At 43.3% G+C, this 14688-nt stretch overlaps 3 protein-coding genes across 5 annotated transcripts in view; 1 reads left to right on the forward strand and 2 right to left on the reverse strand.

Moving 5' to 3' along the window:
* Window positions 1–1249: 1249 nt before the first annotated feature.
* Window positions 1250–6945, reverse strand: LOC135396704 (uncharacterized). The gene is made up of 7 exons (XM_064627833.1): window positions 6526–6945; window positions 6047–6195; window positions 5810–5989; window positions 5649–5712; window positions 3366–3469; window positions 3193–3287; window positions 1250–1698 (listed from the first exon to the last, which is right to left on the reverse strand). The coding sequence occupies exons 1-7, from the start codon at window positions 6793–6795 to the stop codon at window positions 1622–1624; spliced, it is 939 nt and encodes a 312-aa protein (XP_064483903.1). The 5' UTR covers window positions 6796–6945; the 3' UTR covers window positions 1250–1621.
* Window positions 6946–7144: 199 nt separating this feature from the next.
* Window positions 7145–11011, forward strand: LOC135396713 (large ribosomal subunit protein mL66-like). Its single transcript, XM_064627848.1, has 5 exons — window positions 7145–7261; window positions 7540–7682; window positions 7759–7882; window positions 9403–9580; window positions 10619–11011. The coding sequence occupies exons 1-5, from the start codon at window positions 7159–7161 to the stop codon at window positions 10641–10643; spliced, it is 573 nt and encodes a 190-aa protein (XP_064483918.1). The 5' UTR covers window positions 7145–7158; the 3' UTR covers window positions 10644–11011.
* The window catches only part of LOC135396711 (protein phosphatase 1 regulatory subunit 14B-like), a 39688-nt gene continuing 34581 nt past the window's right edge, over window positions 9582–14688 (reverse strand). For all 3 annotated transcript variants that reach the window (XM_064627846.1, XM_064627847.1, XM_064627845.1), the window contains exon 5: window positions 9582–13969. In XM_064627846.1, coding sequence (XP_064483916.1) covers window positions 13928–13969 — 42 coding nt within the window. In that variant the 3' untranslated portion in view covers window positions 9582–13927. The remainder of the gene's footprint in view (window positions 13970–14688) is intronic.

Below are 14688 nucleotides of genomic sequence, written 5' to 3' on the forward strand. Positions count from 1 at the left end.
ACTCCAGTATAGGAAAGTGCAGTTTAGTTTAGATTTTTCAAAATTTCATATTTCCATATTCTTTCATAGTTCACAAATCTGAAAGCCGAAGATCCCTGACATGATTTCTGAGCAACCCATATATAGGGCCTGACTTTTTAGGGTTAAACCCGTATCCGCCCGATATTTACCCCCCGAGCGAAATCTGTAAAATTCGGGTTTAACCCGAATCTACCCGAAAACATCCGGGTCGCGTGGCACACTCATGAGCGTGCATTAAAATAAAGTTTGATAACATTGCTAAACATTAGTTCCATGTTAAGACAAATTTTTATTAAACAAAAAAAAAAAAAAAATACCCGAATACACCCGAATTCCTGACGACAGAATATGCCGTAACGGGATTTAACCCGAATACACCCGAATTTTCAAATGAAAAATATCACCCGGTATTTACCCCCCGAATTTGGTCAAAAATAAAACCCGAAAAAGTCAGGCCCTACCCATATATGACTGACCAAAGTCTGGCTGTACTGGACTAGGAGTCAAAACAGCTTGCAGTGTTGTACAGATATTCTGATGAAGTGCTAAGGATGGATATGCTGGTCTCCAAATTTCACATTCGCTACACGACCTCTTAACAAAACTTGGCAGAAAAAAAAAGGAAATGCAAATAAAAAAACTGCCACTGTTGGTATGCATCTGTGTTTATACCAGCACATGGCTGAAGACTGGCAAACTTGGGAGTGCAGGAAAACACAGTAGGAAAGTACACGTGGAAGAAACATGGGACAAGCACGAGCACTCATATCCTGTGCTTGTTTCACGTGTATGTTGTCCCAGCACTTTGCCATTTCTCAATGTATTACCAACAAGTTGAATACCTCGCCCTGCTCATGGATGAAAAATTTGGTTTTAGGTGACTTCTGTGGGGTACACCAGCATGTTTATGCAGTGATGTTGCATTATTTAGTGAGTCATTCGTTTCACCCACGAATGCTAGGGCAATGGTCTCGGTGCTTTCAAAATCTATGTCTTGCTTTCAGAGTCTCGTGAAAACTCTGAATGCTAAATTCCACGTATAGTGCATTTAGAATCCATTTAGAGTCAAAATGTGCAGGATCAGAGGATGTTTAAATCCTTAGACGACACCTTCATTCTAAATTTGCAATTGCAGTGTCATTCATGCATTCGTCATCACAAGGGCATTCCTGATTAAGATACGATAATAATGAGACCTTCCCTGTTCATTCAGACAAAACTCGACAAAGCCTTTGTTCTCAATGTATTTTCGTATTAAATACACATTTCGAATTCTTCATGAAGAACATGCCAATATGTACAGAGAAATGAAAAGAAACAAAAGTATAGCACTCAACCGATGCCAGCGACAGACCAACGAATTATGGGACACTTACCAAAACAGCTTCCCCTACAAAAACAGTTTGGAACAATTAGATACTGCTTGCTAGATGAGCAGCAGCGAAGCTGTTACTTATATGTGGAATCTCTGCACAACTGAGTACCAACGATTATTCCCTTTTGTGACACAACAGCCTACCATATGGCAGGTACATGTGATGTGCAAAACGTATTTACAAGATGAACATGAATAGAACACAACCACTACGTTCAGAGCTCCTCACTGCTTGCGGAAACCTTTCAGAATGGGGTAGATGTTGTCGAACGCCTCGTATATCTCTGAACGCACCTTCGCACCTGCAAAGATGATGTGGTAATCGCTTTAGGATAGTCTGGTATCATGAAAGAGAGAACTGCAAGTATCACCAGACTGGGTTCTCATGAACAATATGGACTTGAGACCACGACCTACTAGATTATAACAACCATGTCACGGCCTTCCCAGCGCCGCATTTGGAAGCTAGCGGTGGCGCTACTTATTGGCCCGGTTATTGCTTCCTCAACTTCTACAATACTTCGTACTTCAGCTTACCTTAGTACTTTTGTACAAATGGTGGATGTCCCACGGAAGGTGTTTCATTCTAAAGTTGATTATCATCCATCATTCTACGCGTTTTCCTAGGAGCTGTTGCTGTGTTCTGCTACTGTAGTCGTACGTCCGCTTCTGCACGTTCAGAATTCAAATTTCCATTGTCCAATCATGATGTAGATCTTGCGAGCCAATGAGTAGTGCCTCTAGCGGATTGTGCGGATGGACTCCTCATAGGGGTTGCAGATTATGACATGATCGTTATAATCTAGTAGGTCGTGCTTGAGACACATTCCGTGTATCCACGATATTCCCCTGAGTACCCCACGGCAGTACCCCCCACACAAAACATCATAGCTTTGTGCTGGCATGCGAGCGTTCAGCCTCGTGTCTTTTCATGCAATGCTAACTGTGTGGAATATCCTGCAGCTCGGCTACAAGATATTTCACAGCAGATGACAACGGATAACATTCACCTAGCACAGATTGCAAAAACTGTAGTGACATGTTAGTGTCGTTCACATGTGTGCAGTCAAACCAAATGACAGCCCGCATGCCTAATCTGCGAAGTTATGGGCCCGTGTGTTGAACAAAATGAGTTGACCATAAAAGTAATGTGGAAGCACGCTGTGTTTACTTGATGTTGCCAACATAATAGCTGTCTTCCATAGGGCTGCATTTTGTGAACTAGTGCAAACGGTGCAAGTTCCCGCATTCGGTTCAGAGGAGGTGCAGCCTTTGCACTACATTCGACCATTCGATTGGAAAAGCGCAGCGGAAGTGCAGCACAGGTTCACAAAAATGCTGCACAGTCTCCTACGCAGTGCAACGTTTCGTGCACAATGAGCAGACGACGTGCATAGGGTAGCGGTCGTTTGGAGCACACTGGCAATCAATTTTGTTAAGATGGGCCTGTTTTTACTCAACGAGTCAATTTGTAGATAATAATCACTCAAATTTGTGATGCAGTGCAGACGTCTGTGAGAAACCATCTTAGGCTTACACTTTTCTATTCTATGGGGCTCAGTGCACTTTGCACGAGGGCAGCACGTATCGTGCGCTTTGTTTGCACTCCTTTACACTGCCTCTTGCACTTTTTCGTGAATAGAGGACAGCTATTATTGGGTTCAGGGGAAAAGGACAAATGCACAGAACAAGAATGCACAGCACATGACAATGTCCTTTTGTTCAGTGCATTTGCTGTTTTCCCCCAAAGCTCAGGGATTTGGCGGCAATGTAAAATGACCAAGAGCGACACTTACCCGTGAGCACCACTTTGCCCGAAACAAAAATGAGAAGTACGATACGGGGTTTCACCATACGATAGATGAGGCCCGGAAACAGCTCCGGTTCGTAGCTGCTTGGCGAATGCAACATTCATTAGAGCAGAGAAGGGCAACATCAAACTTAAAAAGCATGCTGCACAAGATCGCACCTTGAGAACTGGCTGTGCGTAAGAACGAGCCCTTCTAGACGAATCGGAAACCGAACGTCGCAGCTGCCTACCATGTTCTGAATCTTGAAGTCTAGAAACTTTGCCTGGGAAGAAAAAAAACGAGAAGTCACAATGAAGGGAATGCCAGCGCTGTGCCATAACTAACTTTTACACAAAACATAGTCAGAGAAGACCTGGTTCAGTGTGCTCGTGACAGCTAAGTTAAGTTCTAAGTGCAGGCACGAGCACGTACCATGCAGGGCACCATAATTTCACGTGCATTGGACACAGGGCAGCTCTTTACCGTGTATCCACAAGTGACATCCTCCACAATGCTACAGCGGAAAATGCGAAAAACGTCGTTCTGCTGTCACATGAGCACAAGTGCTCAACGTCGTGTCTTCACGTACACTGCTAACCGTGGGGAATATCCTGCGACATGGCAGTCGACATGGCTGTGACATGGCAGTCCATAGCAGTCGACAGGAAAAGACGCTGACGGTGTCATCTGCTAAGTGTGCCGTACGCCACTCCCAATATTCCGGCACAGTGTGAATGCTCAACATAACATGCAACGGAACTTCGTCTCCGTTTAGCAGTGTTTTTGTTTCTTCTTCCATTAGAATATTCCCTGGGGACGATGCTCGTGTGAATACACGGTTATGGACTTGTGGCAAAATTTCTGACACAAAAGCTGCACCCCGAAACAAGCTGTGGCTTGTACGCCAGAGGCAGATAATGCCCACGTGACAGGGGTATTAGGCTTCAACACAAAGGACATGGTGATAGAGATTACATGAGTGATCCTTTTAAATGTGCAAACTCATTCCTGCTATGTATTCACATGTTATCAGTTAGTACAGTGCGGTAGGGGGTAGTCGGTTCATACACCGGGGAGTCTTGATAACAGCACACATAGGACATGGACGAAGAAAAGAGGACAGGACAGCTCGCTGCACTCACAACTAGTGAAATGATTTATTGAAAAACCTTGATGGCCTCTGCCAACATTCCCGCTAGAGGAACGCCTACATACCAGTTACCGTTCCTATCGCCTGTTCTTTCAGATAAGCTATCTCTTCGGGGAGTGCGGGGATCTATGCATCAGCAGCCCATCGATCAGTCTACTCCCCGCAGAGATAGCTTATCTGAAAGAACAGGCGATAGGAACGGTAACTGGTATGTAGGCGTTCCTCTAGCGGGAATGTTGGCAGAGGCCATCAAGGTTTTTCAATAAATCATTTCACAAGTTGTAAGGGCAGCGAACTGTCCTGTCTTTACTTCGTCCGTGTCCTATGTGCGCTGATATCATGTGTCCCCAGTGTTATCAGTTACGCAGTGTTCGCATCAGAATTGACATAATCTTGCTTCAAAGAACTACGTAGTCATACCAGCAAGGATCAGCACTTTCTCCAGATCACTGGGAGTCTTTAAAAGGGTCGATTCACACAATGCAACTCTTTAGCCGCAACATGGTTCCCGTAACAGCTGTGCGCAACCGAAGTTGCACTGGTTGCACCAAATAGGCCCCTTTCACATAGCGAGCAACTTGGAATGTCGTAGTTTTCAACAAAGCACCTGTGAGCCACATTGTCGCAAAATGTTTTACCTCAACCGTCGCTGCGACTTCCATAATTTCAGTGTCCCACGTACTGCCCCCACAACAGCTGCCAAACAGAAGTTTCATCACGAACATTGTGCATGGCAGCCGGTTGCCCCTAGAGCTGCAGCAGAAATTGCCTGTGGGGCAATCGGTTGTGCAACCAGAGCCTCGCCGTTCACACGGTGCAACCAGGTGGCGCAACTAAAGTTGCATCGTGTGGGTCTGACTTTTTTTTTGCCTTACCCAGATTTGAGAGAGAAAAATCAGGTGCTATTTTTAAATCTGTAGCTTGGTGTGAAACCCAGTGTTATTGATACAGTCGAGCATTGTCGCCTTAGTTTTGTTCTTCCTGTCTAGCACGCGGCACGCAGTTAGAGGGGCATGTATGGCAGACCATGTGTTCCATGCGGGTTATACTCCAGACGTTATAACATCAAAAGAAACAGCAAGGCACAGGAAAACTTTTTTAAACAGTAAATCCTCAACTTATCCGTGTCAAATTACACCAGCTGTGAAGTGTCAGTGTATGAAGAGATAAAACTGATTGTGCCAGAACTTTCCAAGCCACAAAAACTGTTACGTAACCTGTGCTCTGGAGCATTCCTCACTGTAATTTTCAAACTCCTCGGCAAATAGCTTTTGGGCAAAGAAAAAAAAAATATCTGCAGAAACTCACTTACCTCGAAGCCGAGCTTCTGAATAATCCTAGCATACTTTCGTGCTGCTAACCTAGACTGTTCTTCACTGAAAAAACAAACAAACAAAAGAAGTATTATGGTCATGTCTCGATGCTGCAAGTGTAGCATGATCGGCGTGACATGTGAACTAACAGAAACCTCACCTCTTGGCACCAGTGCAGACCATTTTGCCGGAGCTAAAAATGAGTGCTGTTGTTCTTGGCTCACGGATACGCATGATAACGGCAGCGAACCGCTTTGGATTGTACTCTGCGTTACGGGCATGAAGGGCTATTTTCTTCAGGTCCAGTTTGCAGCCTAGATTTACGGTAGACACGATATTCCTGAGGAGAAAACAAGCATAAACTCTCATGGATATAAAATAGAGGATGGCATCTTACTGGAGTTGGGGCACAATGCCTGGATCGGCTGATGCTGGTGTTATGGGTGTCATCGGGGCACCTGGCGTAGGGGGGAACAGGGCGCTGCCACCAGTTGAGTGTGGCGTTGCACCCGAAGCATTCGGTGTGGCACTTGCTGATGATGGTTGCTGTACAACGAGAAGAGACTCTATAAAGGCTGGTGCATGTATTTCACTAGTCTATTTGAGAGATGCCATCATCCATCATTTGGCATTTACTCGCTTTGCAAAAAAAAGAAAAGTCCTGGTGTATTCATTCTAAACTGCGAACTGGTCTATTATCTCTATTTTACGTTGAATTAGACAATCTACTAAATACAGAATTTGCACAGATTGCTTGGCTTTTGATTCTTGGCAGGGTACCAATTTTGGCATGTCACCACGTTACTAGTTTCCTTTCGTGTGTAAAGTATGTAAGAACAACGGTTAGAAAAATGCTGAGTAAGTATCCATCCTCACATGAACATGGCTAACTGGAGTCTGAGGTTGCATGAGGCTCTGAGGGGTCATTCCACCGCTCGCAGCATACGGCTGAATGACACTCGCTCCTCTCTGCTGAGATTGCGGGGACTGCTGAAGGGGAGTGTCATGCTGTTGAGGTTGAAGAGGTGATGGCTGAATTTGCCGTGCGAGCTGTTGTAAGTGCTGTTCTTCAACATTGTCAGCTTGGCCGGACACTGAGAGCGGGGTGCCCAAGTTGAGGCTGAACACCGGGCTGGAGATATCCATGTTGCGAGTGGTGCTGGCGAGTAACGACGGTAATAAGAGACTTATGGGATTATGAAACTGATTCTCTAGACTCAATCATGATAGCAAATCAGCAAAGACGGGCAGTACGTGCAAGAAAAGGAATGAGCCGGAATCATATTGTCTTAGCGATGCTGCTGCTGCTGCTTTGTGCTTTGTATCCGTGGTGCTTCGTGCCAACATGCTGGCAAACGTAAAGGAAAAATTTAAAGCTTATAATAAATTATTGCAATTTTATGGAAATATACTTTTTCATACGTGTTTGGTTGTTGAATAATTATAAAGCAAATAAACGAGATTTCACAATTTATGCCACTGCTTAAAAGCGAAACTGGCGAGACCAAAATGGCACTGTCCAGAATAACGGCACGTATCTTAGCAAGAAATGCACTAAAACCGCTAGAAATCAGAACTTTCCAAACATCTTCGTCTCAGCTAGCGAAGAAAAGTACGTAGTGCACCATCTCGAGCGTTAGAAATTCAACAGTGCTAACCAGATGAGGGACTAACACAGCAATAGTGTATCAGTATCGTTACCTTTCTGGTCCGCGATACTTGGCTTTCTAACAGTAAAACGCACGTATGAGATACTCCTTATTGCTGTTCTTTTAACCTCAGTAAGGCATGACAGTAGCTTAAGGGTTTGTATTATTGCAATATAGCGAAATTTACTTTAGAGTATGGAAGGGGTAAGGAATGATACCGTCTTCCCCAACTTAATTTTAGTACAAGAGCGTGAAGAGAACGGTACTACCATAATAGAAGCCATTTATGTGGATTCACCACGAAAGGGCCGTGTTGTAAAAACACAGCACAGCAATCCAGGATGCCCGCTTTGCAGACTCGGAATCACAAATCTAAGATACACTGTACGTATTCTTTATGTGCAAAATGTTTTGCCCGCAAAATTTGTCTCTGTTTTACTTCACGTTTTCAATTTTTCAGGACGTCCTAATAACTAGTCAGTTCATGGACTCTAAAGGAAAGCTTCTTCCACAACACGTCACAGGGCTGTGCAATAAACAACACAAGCAGATGGGATTGCTTTTGTACCAGGCACAGAGAAGTGGTAAACGTTTTACATTACAACCTCAACATTACATTACAACCTCAAATGGGGGCAAATTACTCTGTAAGCCACATCTAAGCAAGGTTCTTCAGGTCATTGGCTCGCACACGCAGTTTCGTCTGGCTGCACTAATGATTTTGAGCTACGCGAAAAAGGACGTACATCATAGATGTGAAAATAATTTACCTAAACCAGCGCATATACAAACAATATGTACAGCCCGAAATAGCACGGAAACATCAAAACAGCCAGTGTTCTGCTCACAAAATGTAACGAGCAATTATACGCTAAAAATGGCAAGCATTCTCTGTCCAGTCTTTCTTTTCCTTAAGCGTACGCTGAAAAGTGGCACAATACTGCTACCGAAAGTCAGGCACCCCTACAATACGTGCCACCACATGATATCAGAGCAAGATATGATACACCAAAATTCTGCCATGTTTCGGAAAGGAAAGGAATTGATTGCACTTGGTACCATTCTGCACTTTATGGCAAAGTGTTCAATGGCTCAAGTGCAATGGCTCTTCAATTCTTCATACTTCAACTTACCTCTCCTGTGGTAAGGGACTTCTGATGCCCTACATAGCATTCTTGATGGCCTCTAACTGCCAGCACCTTACTGCTATGCTAATTTTTTTTGAACGATGTTGCCCCAGTCTGTCTCAGTCTCAAAGATCTGCCGGAACTGTAATGTATGCTCAGGTGCTTTTGATAACGTGGCGCTTGTTAAGTAGTGGCTCTATCAAACGCGCTCAGGGTACTCTGCTCCTCTAGTAAAAGGTCTTCCAGAGCCACGAGCGCGACATGCACCCAAGCAAAGTTTCCACGGCCGCTCATTGTTTTGCCGGCCTCCTCCTTCCTCTATACGTAGGGCCTCATGTTCTAGGGTAAAACCCGAAAAATCCCTGAAAACGAACTCTGCAGGGTGCCAATTCAGCCACCAGTACAGACACCGGAGATTGTTAACATTCAGCACAGCCGTTCCGCATTCTGTGTCAATCTAAAATTGGAGAAGCGCTCTTTTTTTATTTTCCACACGATATCACCCGATTTTACCCTGTTTTACAGCTCCTGAAATAAAACCCGATTTTTACCCCTCGTTTTTCAAAAAGCATAAAACCCGAAAGCACAGGGCCCTATTCATACGTCACGGAGCAGAGCAGCACTTATGCACTCTGACCTGCAACCCGGAGCGCAAGATTTCATCAAGAGCGCAGTGCTTTGGAAAGGGAGTGATACCATTTAGTAAACATCAGCGCACTCCCGGAGCTCTGGAGCAGCTACTTGACGCACCCATGGTCATCGTCGTAGTATTTGGTGTGCTTCACACATGAAGAGTTCTCCCGTCAGCGGTTTGACAGTGTTGTCCCAACAACTGACCAGTAGAGGTCAGAATTGGTCCAACCTACAAGATCTTTATTTATTTATTGGTATTTTTATGGTATTGGTGTTTTTATTGCGGTCACTTTGCAGATTATCTTTCACTGAACTATGTATTGCTTTGCGCTTCTACTTAACAGGCCTGCTTCACAACGAGGAACGCTTACCGAGGGAGCGTTGGCAGGAGCTGAACAACTATTTTGGCAAAACTAAATTGAAAATTGATTTTGGAAAGCCACTTTTGGACATCAACGAATACCTCAAGAAACCAAACATACAAGATGGGCCTTTGGCAGTGCTCAATCGCAAAGAACCAAAGTAATTTTTTTGTTCAGTTTTATTGTTTGTTCCAACTTCCATAGTAAAACAGGACTTCATAAATATGTGCTCATAAATCGATGCTGTGTGACATGTCAATAAAGAATGGATTACTTGCTCGTAGTACAATGTTTTATACACAAAAAAACATTCGCAGCAAAAGTCGCATTCAAAATTTAACCATATCAGATTAGAGTAGAATAACTGGATAGTGGACGTCCGGCCATGAATATATCGCATTCCATTTTGCGAACGTCATGACACTCATGCAAGCTTGAAAGTTGGGTACAACAAGCAATGCCGAATTCCTTACTTCCATAAAAATCGTTGTGATGCTGGTAAAGTGAGCAAAGATGAAACTGTGTCATTGTTCAGGAAAATAACAGAGGGTGTTAGTGTGCATGATGGCCCCATCAGTTTCTATGAAATGTTTCACAGTCATATTTTCGTTGTTAGCAACATGGCACAATCCAACAATGTGAACACATTTCCCTACCATTTCATGTGCAGAGTACCCCTAACAGTATCACACCAGACAGATTTATTCTGTAGGTCACAAATACGATAACCACAACTTCCCCACTCACAGAACCACAACCCTTTTAGCATTATATAGTATGTTGATAACTAGAAAATAAGTTAACTGTGCATGACAATAAACTTTCTAAACAGTGTAATATTTATAATAGATGTGGGAAGAAAAACACTCCATAACAGAATTATGCATAGAGGTGCGCGGGTGCAGCTATATCCGCAGATCCGCACGGATAGCCACACAATATGGTTTGCGGATAGGAATACTGTCCTGCACGGGTAAATCCAACACCTCCGCGGTACACGCCGATATCCGCCTTTTACCCACAAATAAGCCGCAGTGCCTCTACGTCCCCTAACATCCTGACATAACTGACAGCACGCAGAGGATTAACTGATGCTACTTTAACTGCTATTATTGGACAACTGTAGACTACATTCCTGAGAGAGTTTGTATGCTGAAGAGTAAAAATGTTTGTATAGCAGATCATTTTTGTCATGCAGGTTTCATTTCCTACAAATGCAGTGACCTGCAGTGACCACATTCCCCATATCCGCTGCGGATGCGGTCGCAGATCCTACATGTGTGGATGCCGTGCGGATGCGGATACTGTCAGTTCTATCCACGCTCACCTCTAATTATGTGAGAGATCACAAAACTTTGCCAAGTTTCTCATTTGGCAGAAGAACGTCCAAGACGCTACATAAACATCGATGATCACAATGTAGAAACATCAAACGCGTGCAAGGTTCCAAAAAAGCTGGCGGCAGTGATATTTGCAGTGTATTCTCTCCAGGAAGATGGTGTTTGATAGGAGCCGCTGGAAAAACAAAGTTCGCCCCCAGTGCAACTGAAATAAATGTGTGTGGCAGGAGCGCCTCAGTCCCAACAACCCTCGTGCGAGGCCTTTTGCTCGAAATCAGAGTATTTCCAGAATTACACATAATTTGTCGAGAGATACACAGATACACATAATTTGTTGCAAGATACACATAGATACCAGATAAACATAATTTGCCGGCAGCATACACACGGGGAGAAGTAAGGAGGGGAGGGTCTCCTCGTCAGCTAGCGTTTAGTTTCCCTGATGTTCCGCTAGGACGGTCAAGAGTGAGCGCCCTCTCCCGCATCTCTTCCTCCACCTATTCTCCACGGCAGAAGCACACACGGTTGAAGCCAGGTTGAAGAGAACGCCCCCGTGTCTCACAGCCCAGGAATTTCAAACCATGTGGATTTGTTATGGTGATCATAAATTATACTGCTCAAGATCGCCGAAAACTGAAGCAAGAATTCGATGAATTGGGTTAATATGCTAGCCACCGAAACAAAAATCTACGAATAATAATTCTGTTTCTGCTCGTTACCCCGGTATGCTGTACACTGCGTGCAAACACACAATCACAAATAGAAAACTCAAATTCCCTTACGCATTTTGAATTTGAAACTCGTCATATCCACACAAACAATGACAACAGCCACTACAGAACACGTGTAAGCTGGCCTAGAAGAAACTAATTCGGATAGGATTAAGTCACCTGAAGTTGCGCTGCTAACCATGAGTGCAGGTAAAAATGGTCCGGCATGTAGCGTTCAAATTCTACCCACTAATTTTGCGAAAGCACCAAGCTGTGTTCACAGAAATACGAGGCTACTTGTGTGCACATCCACACATCGACCAAGAGACTTTTCATGGTCTTGTACACAAAACTAGAGGGGCTTTAGCAATCTTGCAGTTCTTCTGCGGTGTGTTCTCGGCTCACTAATTTGCTGCATGCTAGTAAAGTATCACAGATAAATATGCGTGTGCACACAGAGCATATATATCGTGCTGATATATTAATGTTCCCTGTCTCTAGTTGTGCTGGTCTGCAGTAATAGCGAATCAGGTTGTATGGTCATACAGAGGCAGATAATGGCACATGCTATCAGGGACATGCGAATCAGAATAATGCAATGTGAATACAAGTCTTGCAGGTATAGATGCAGCTGCTATTTTTATGAGGAATACACACTGCAGTGCTCTCTCCCTCTATCTAAATGCAACCATATGATGCTGGCTGTACTGCAAATCTAAGTGTATAAAGCAAAAATGGCCATTGCATTCCTCTTCCAGCTTGCAACAAAGAGTTTGTCCAAATGCCCACGGCATGCTGCTAAGCTTCGGTGAGGTATGGGGATCTAAATCACAGGAACAAACACGTTGCAAGAGGCCTGGAAACACTTGTGCCAAGCCACATAGTATTCCCGTACAAAATACAGAGGGCCTTCCAACAGCAAATGTGATTTAATGTCGAGCAATAATACTGCCTCGTCAAATGTGCGAAATATGATAAGACTGCATGATGAAGCAAGATGGCAGATCCACACATGGTATCGAGCAACACCACATGTCGTTTAAATGTCATTAGTAAAAATAAGAGTAGCATATTAAGTATAAGTTTGTGTAAAGGCACAAATCTTTCTAAATATTTGAGTACTTCAAGGAAAAGAAATTGCCATTTGATGAACCTACCATATCCTGAAGCAAATATAGTTAGTGACTTTCGTTTGCCGGTTCAGCCGGATGAAACCTGTTTTTGCCCAGATTTGTATCTGCACATTCAGCACAGCTGCTTGGCGTCTAATGTTCATATGGCTCAATTTTCGCCCCCTCCAATAGACCTCTACCGAAGAAACATAATTATGACGTTGGTAGACACAGTGAAACCGAAACAATGCGGACGGAAAACATCGCTGTTTCACTAAGCCGTATTCCTTCAAGAAGGTCACGGTTCGCTTCTTTGTATTAATGATACACACAAATGAGGTCATCTTTTTAGTCGCTTTGGTGTCTTCACCAACTGTACTGTACTGTACTGTACTATACTGTTCCCAGTACACTGCAGAAACGAAAGAAGGCTCCACCCAAGGGTTGGTTGCATTGTATCGAAAGTGAATGTCGTAATCCTGTGTGGAGTGTGGTTTGTCAGTATGACTTTTAGTGGTCTTGCTTTGTCGAGAAACACCACATGTACTCCGAGGTGAAACCCGTACTCCTCAGGCTCTTGAACATGTAACAGCCCAGATCAGCCTGGTAGCCATCTTTAGAAAGAGCTACCGAAAAGATAGGGCTGCCGGTAGACTGGAGCAAAACAAGGCCATACAACTATAATAATATGCAAGAAATCACATAAAATTCTTACAATATCAAATGCTGTATTTTAATGTGGCTTTCTTGTTACTTATTGATTTTTTTTTCTATAGTAGCAGTCTACGAAGTTGGCAGCGCTGTTGTACCATTAGACGTCATTTTCTTGTGAACAGTGGGAGGTCTACTTTCGAGAAGCATAAAACCCGAAAACTAAAAGGTCTAATGAAGTCTAAATATAGTAAAATAAATGTTTGCAACACTGGCAGACAATATATTGGAAAAAGAAAAAAAAGAAAATGCAATGATTGCCTATATGCCTACCAATAAGCACAGCTTTCACTTTTTTTTTTTTCAACCAAAATGACAGACAGGTGTGTTTCCAAAGACACGACAAGACTCAATAGTACTAAATTTGGCATACCTACGTGCAACGCATTTGTGAGAGTTCTTATGTACATCTGGTGTAGTTTTAGAATGATAAACACAACCAAAATTTGCAGCAAAGATGGTACTGAGAAGACAGCTGCATCTTGCAGGAAACCTGCGAATCTCAGGACAAAAGTTTGGAGGAAAAAAAAAAGGGTGGGACTCACAATCAACAAGACAAACATAACATGAAAGCACTGCTGTCACAATCAAAGAGGAAGTCCTGATGACTAGGACAAAGGTTCCAGAGAGCAGTTCACAGTGTCTTTGCTCGCTGAAGCAATTCGGTGATGAATGCCTGCGGATTAAAGTGGCACAAAACATTGCTTTACAACTGCGTAGAACTTCACACAAAGCACTGTCACAGTTCGCATGCTAGCTGAGAACAGAGTGTTGCAAGTACTGCATTGTTCATTTGTTCAGGTGATGTGCACGTACCACAAAAACTAATGGAACCTAGAACAGACTACACGTCCTAGCATATGCTTGCTTACAATGTGGCGTGTCAGTTTAGCACAATGCTGGTTTCCTGAATATAAACTGGTTCAGGCAAAGTTAATGACGCAAAAAGGTTTATAAAAACGTCCGCAACCAATTGTATAGAACACAAATTTAATGCACACTGATCTGCATATTTGTAGATGCCTGCATACTGTATGTGTAGCCTGTTTCTTTTCTTTTCTTTTCACAGGGTGTCTACCAAATCATAGCCGCCCTGACCTTTCCAAGTTTTCACTGTCTATTTCAAGCAAATTCCCTCACCAAAAAATAAAGGAACTTAGTGCCTTGCTCCTATGTTTTGATACAGATCACTCATACAACAGATCACTTATTGAATAATTCAATAACTTGGTGAACTACCAAACTTTTCCTCTTCCTTTTTTCCTCTATTTACAAGAACCAATATTTTTTATTTCCTGCACTAGGGAGACCTCGTACTGTACCTCATTTATGGCCTTTATTTTTATTTTTAAAGGTCACTTGTTAGTGAGGCTGCTCTACATTTCTGCTCTGAGC

This window comes from Ornithodoros turicata, chromosome 6 (assembly GCF_037126465.1).
Source record: "Ornithodoros turicata isolate Travis chromosome 6, ASM3712646v1, whole genome shotgun sequence".
Taxonomy (NCBI): domain Eukaryota; kingdom Metazoa; phylum Arthropoda; class Arachnida; order Ixodida; family Argasidae; genus Ornithodoros; species Ornithodoros turicata.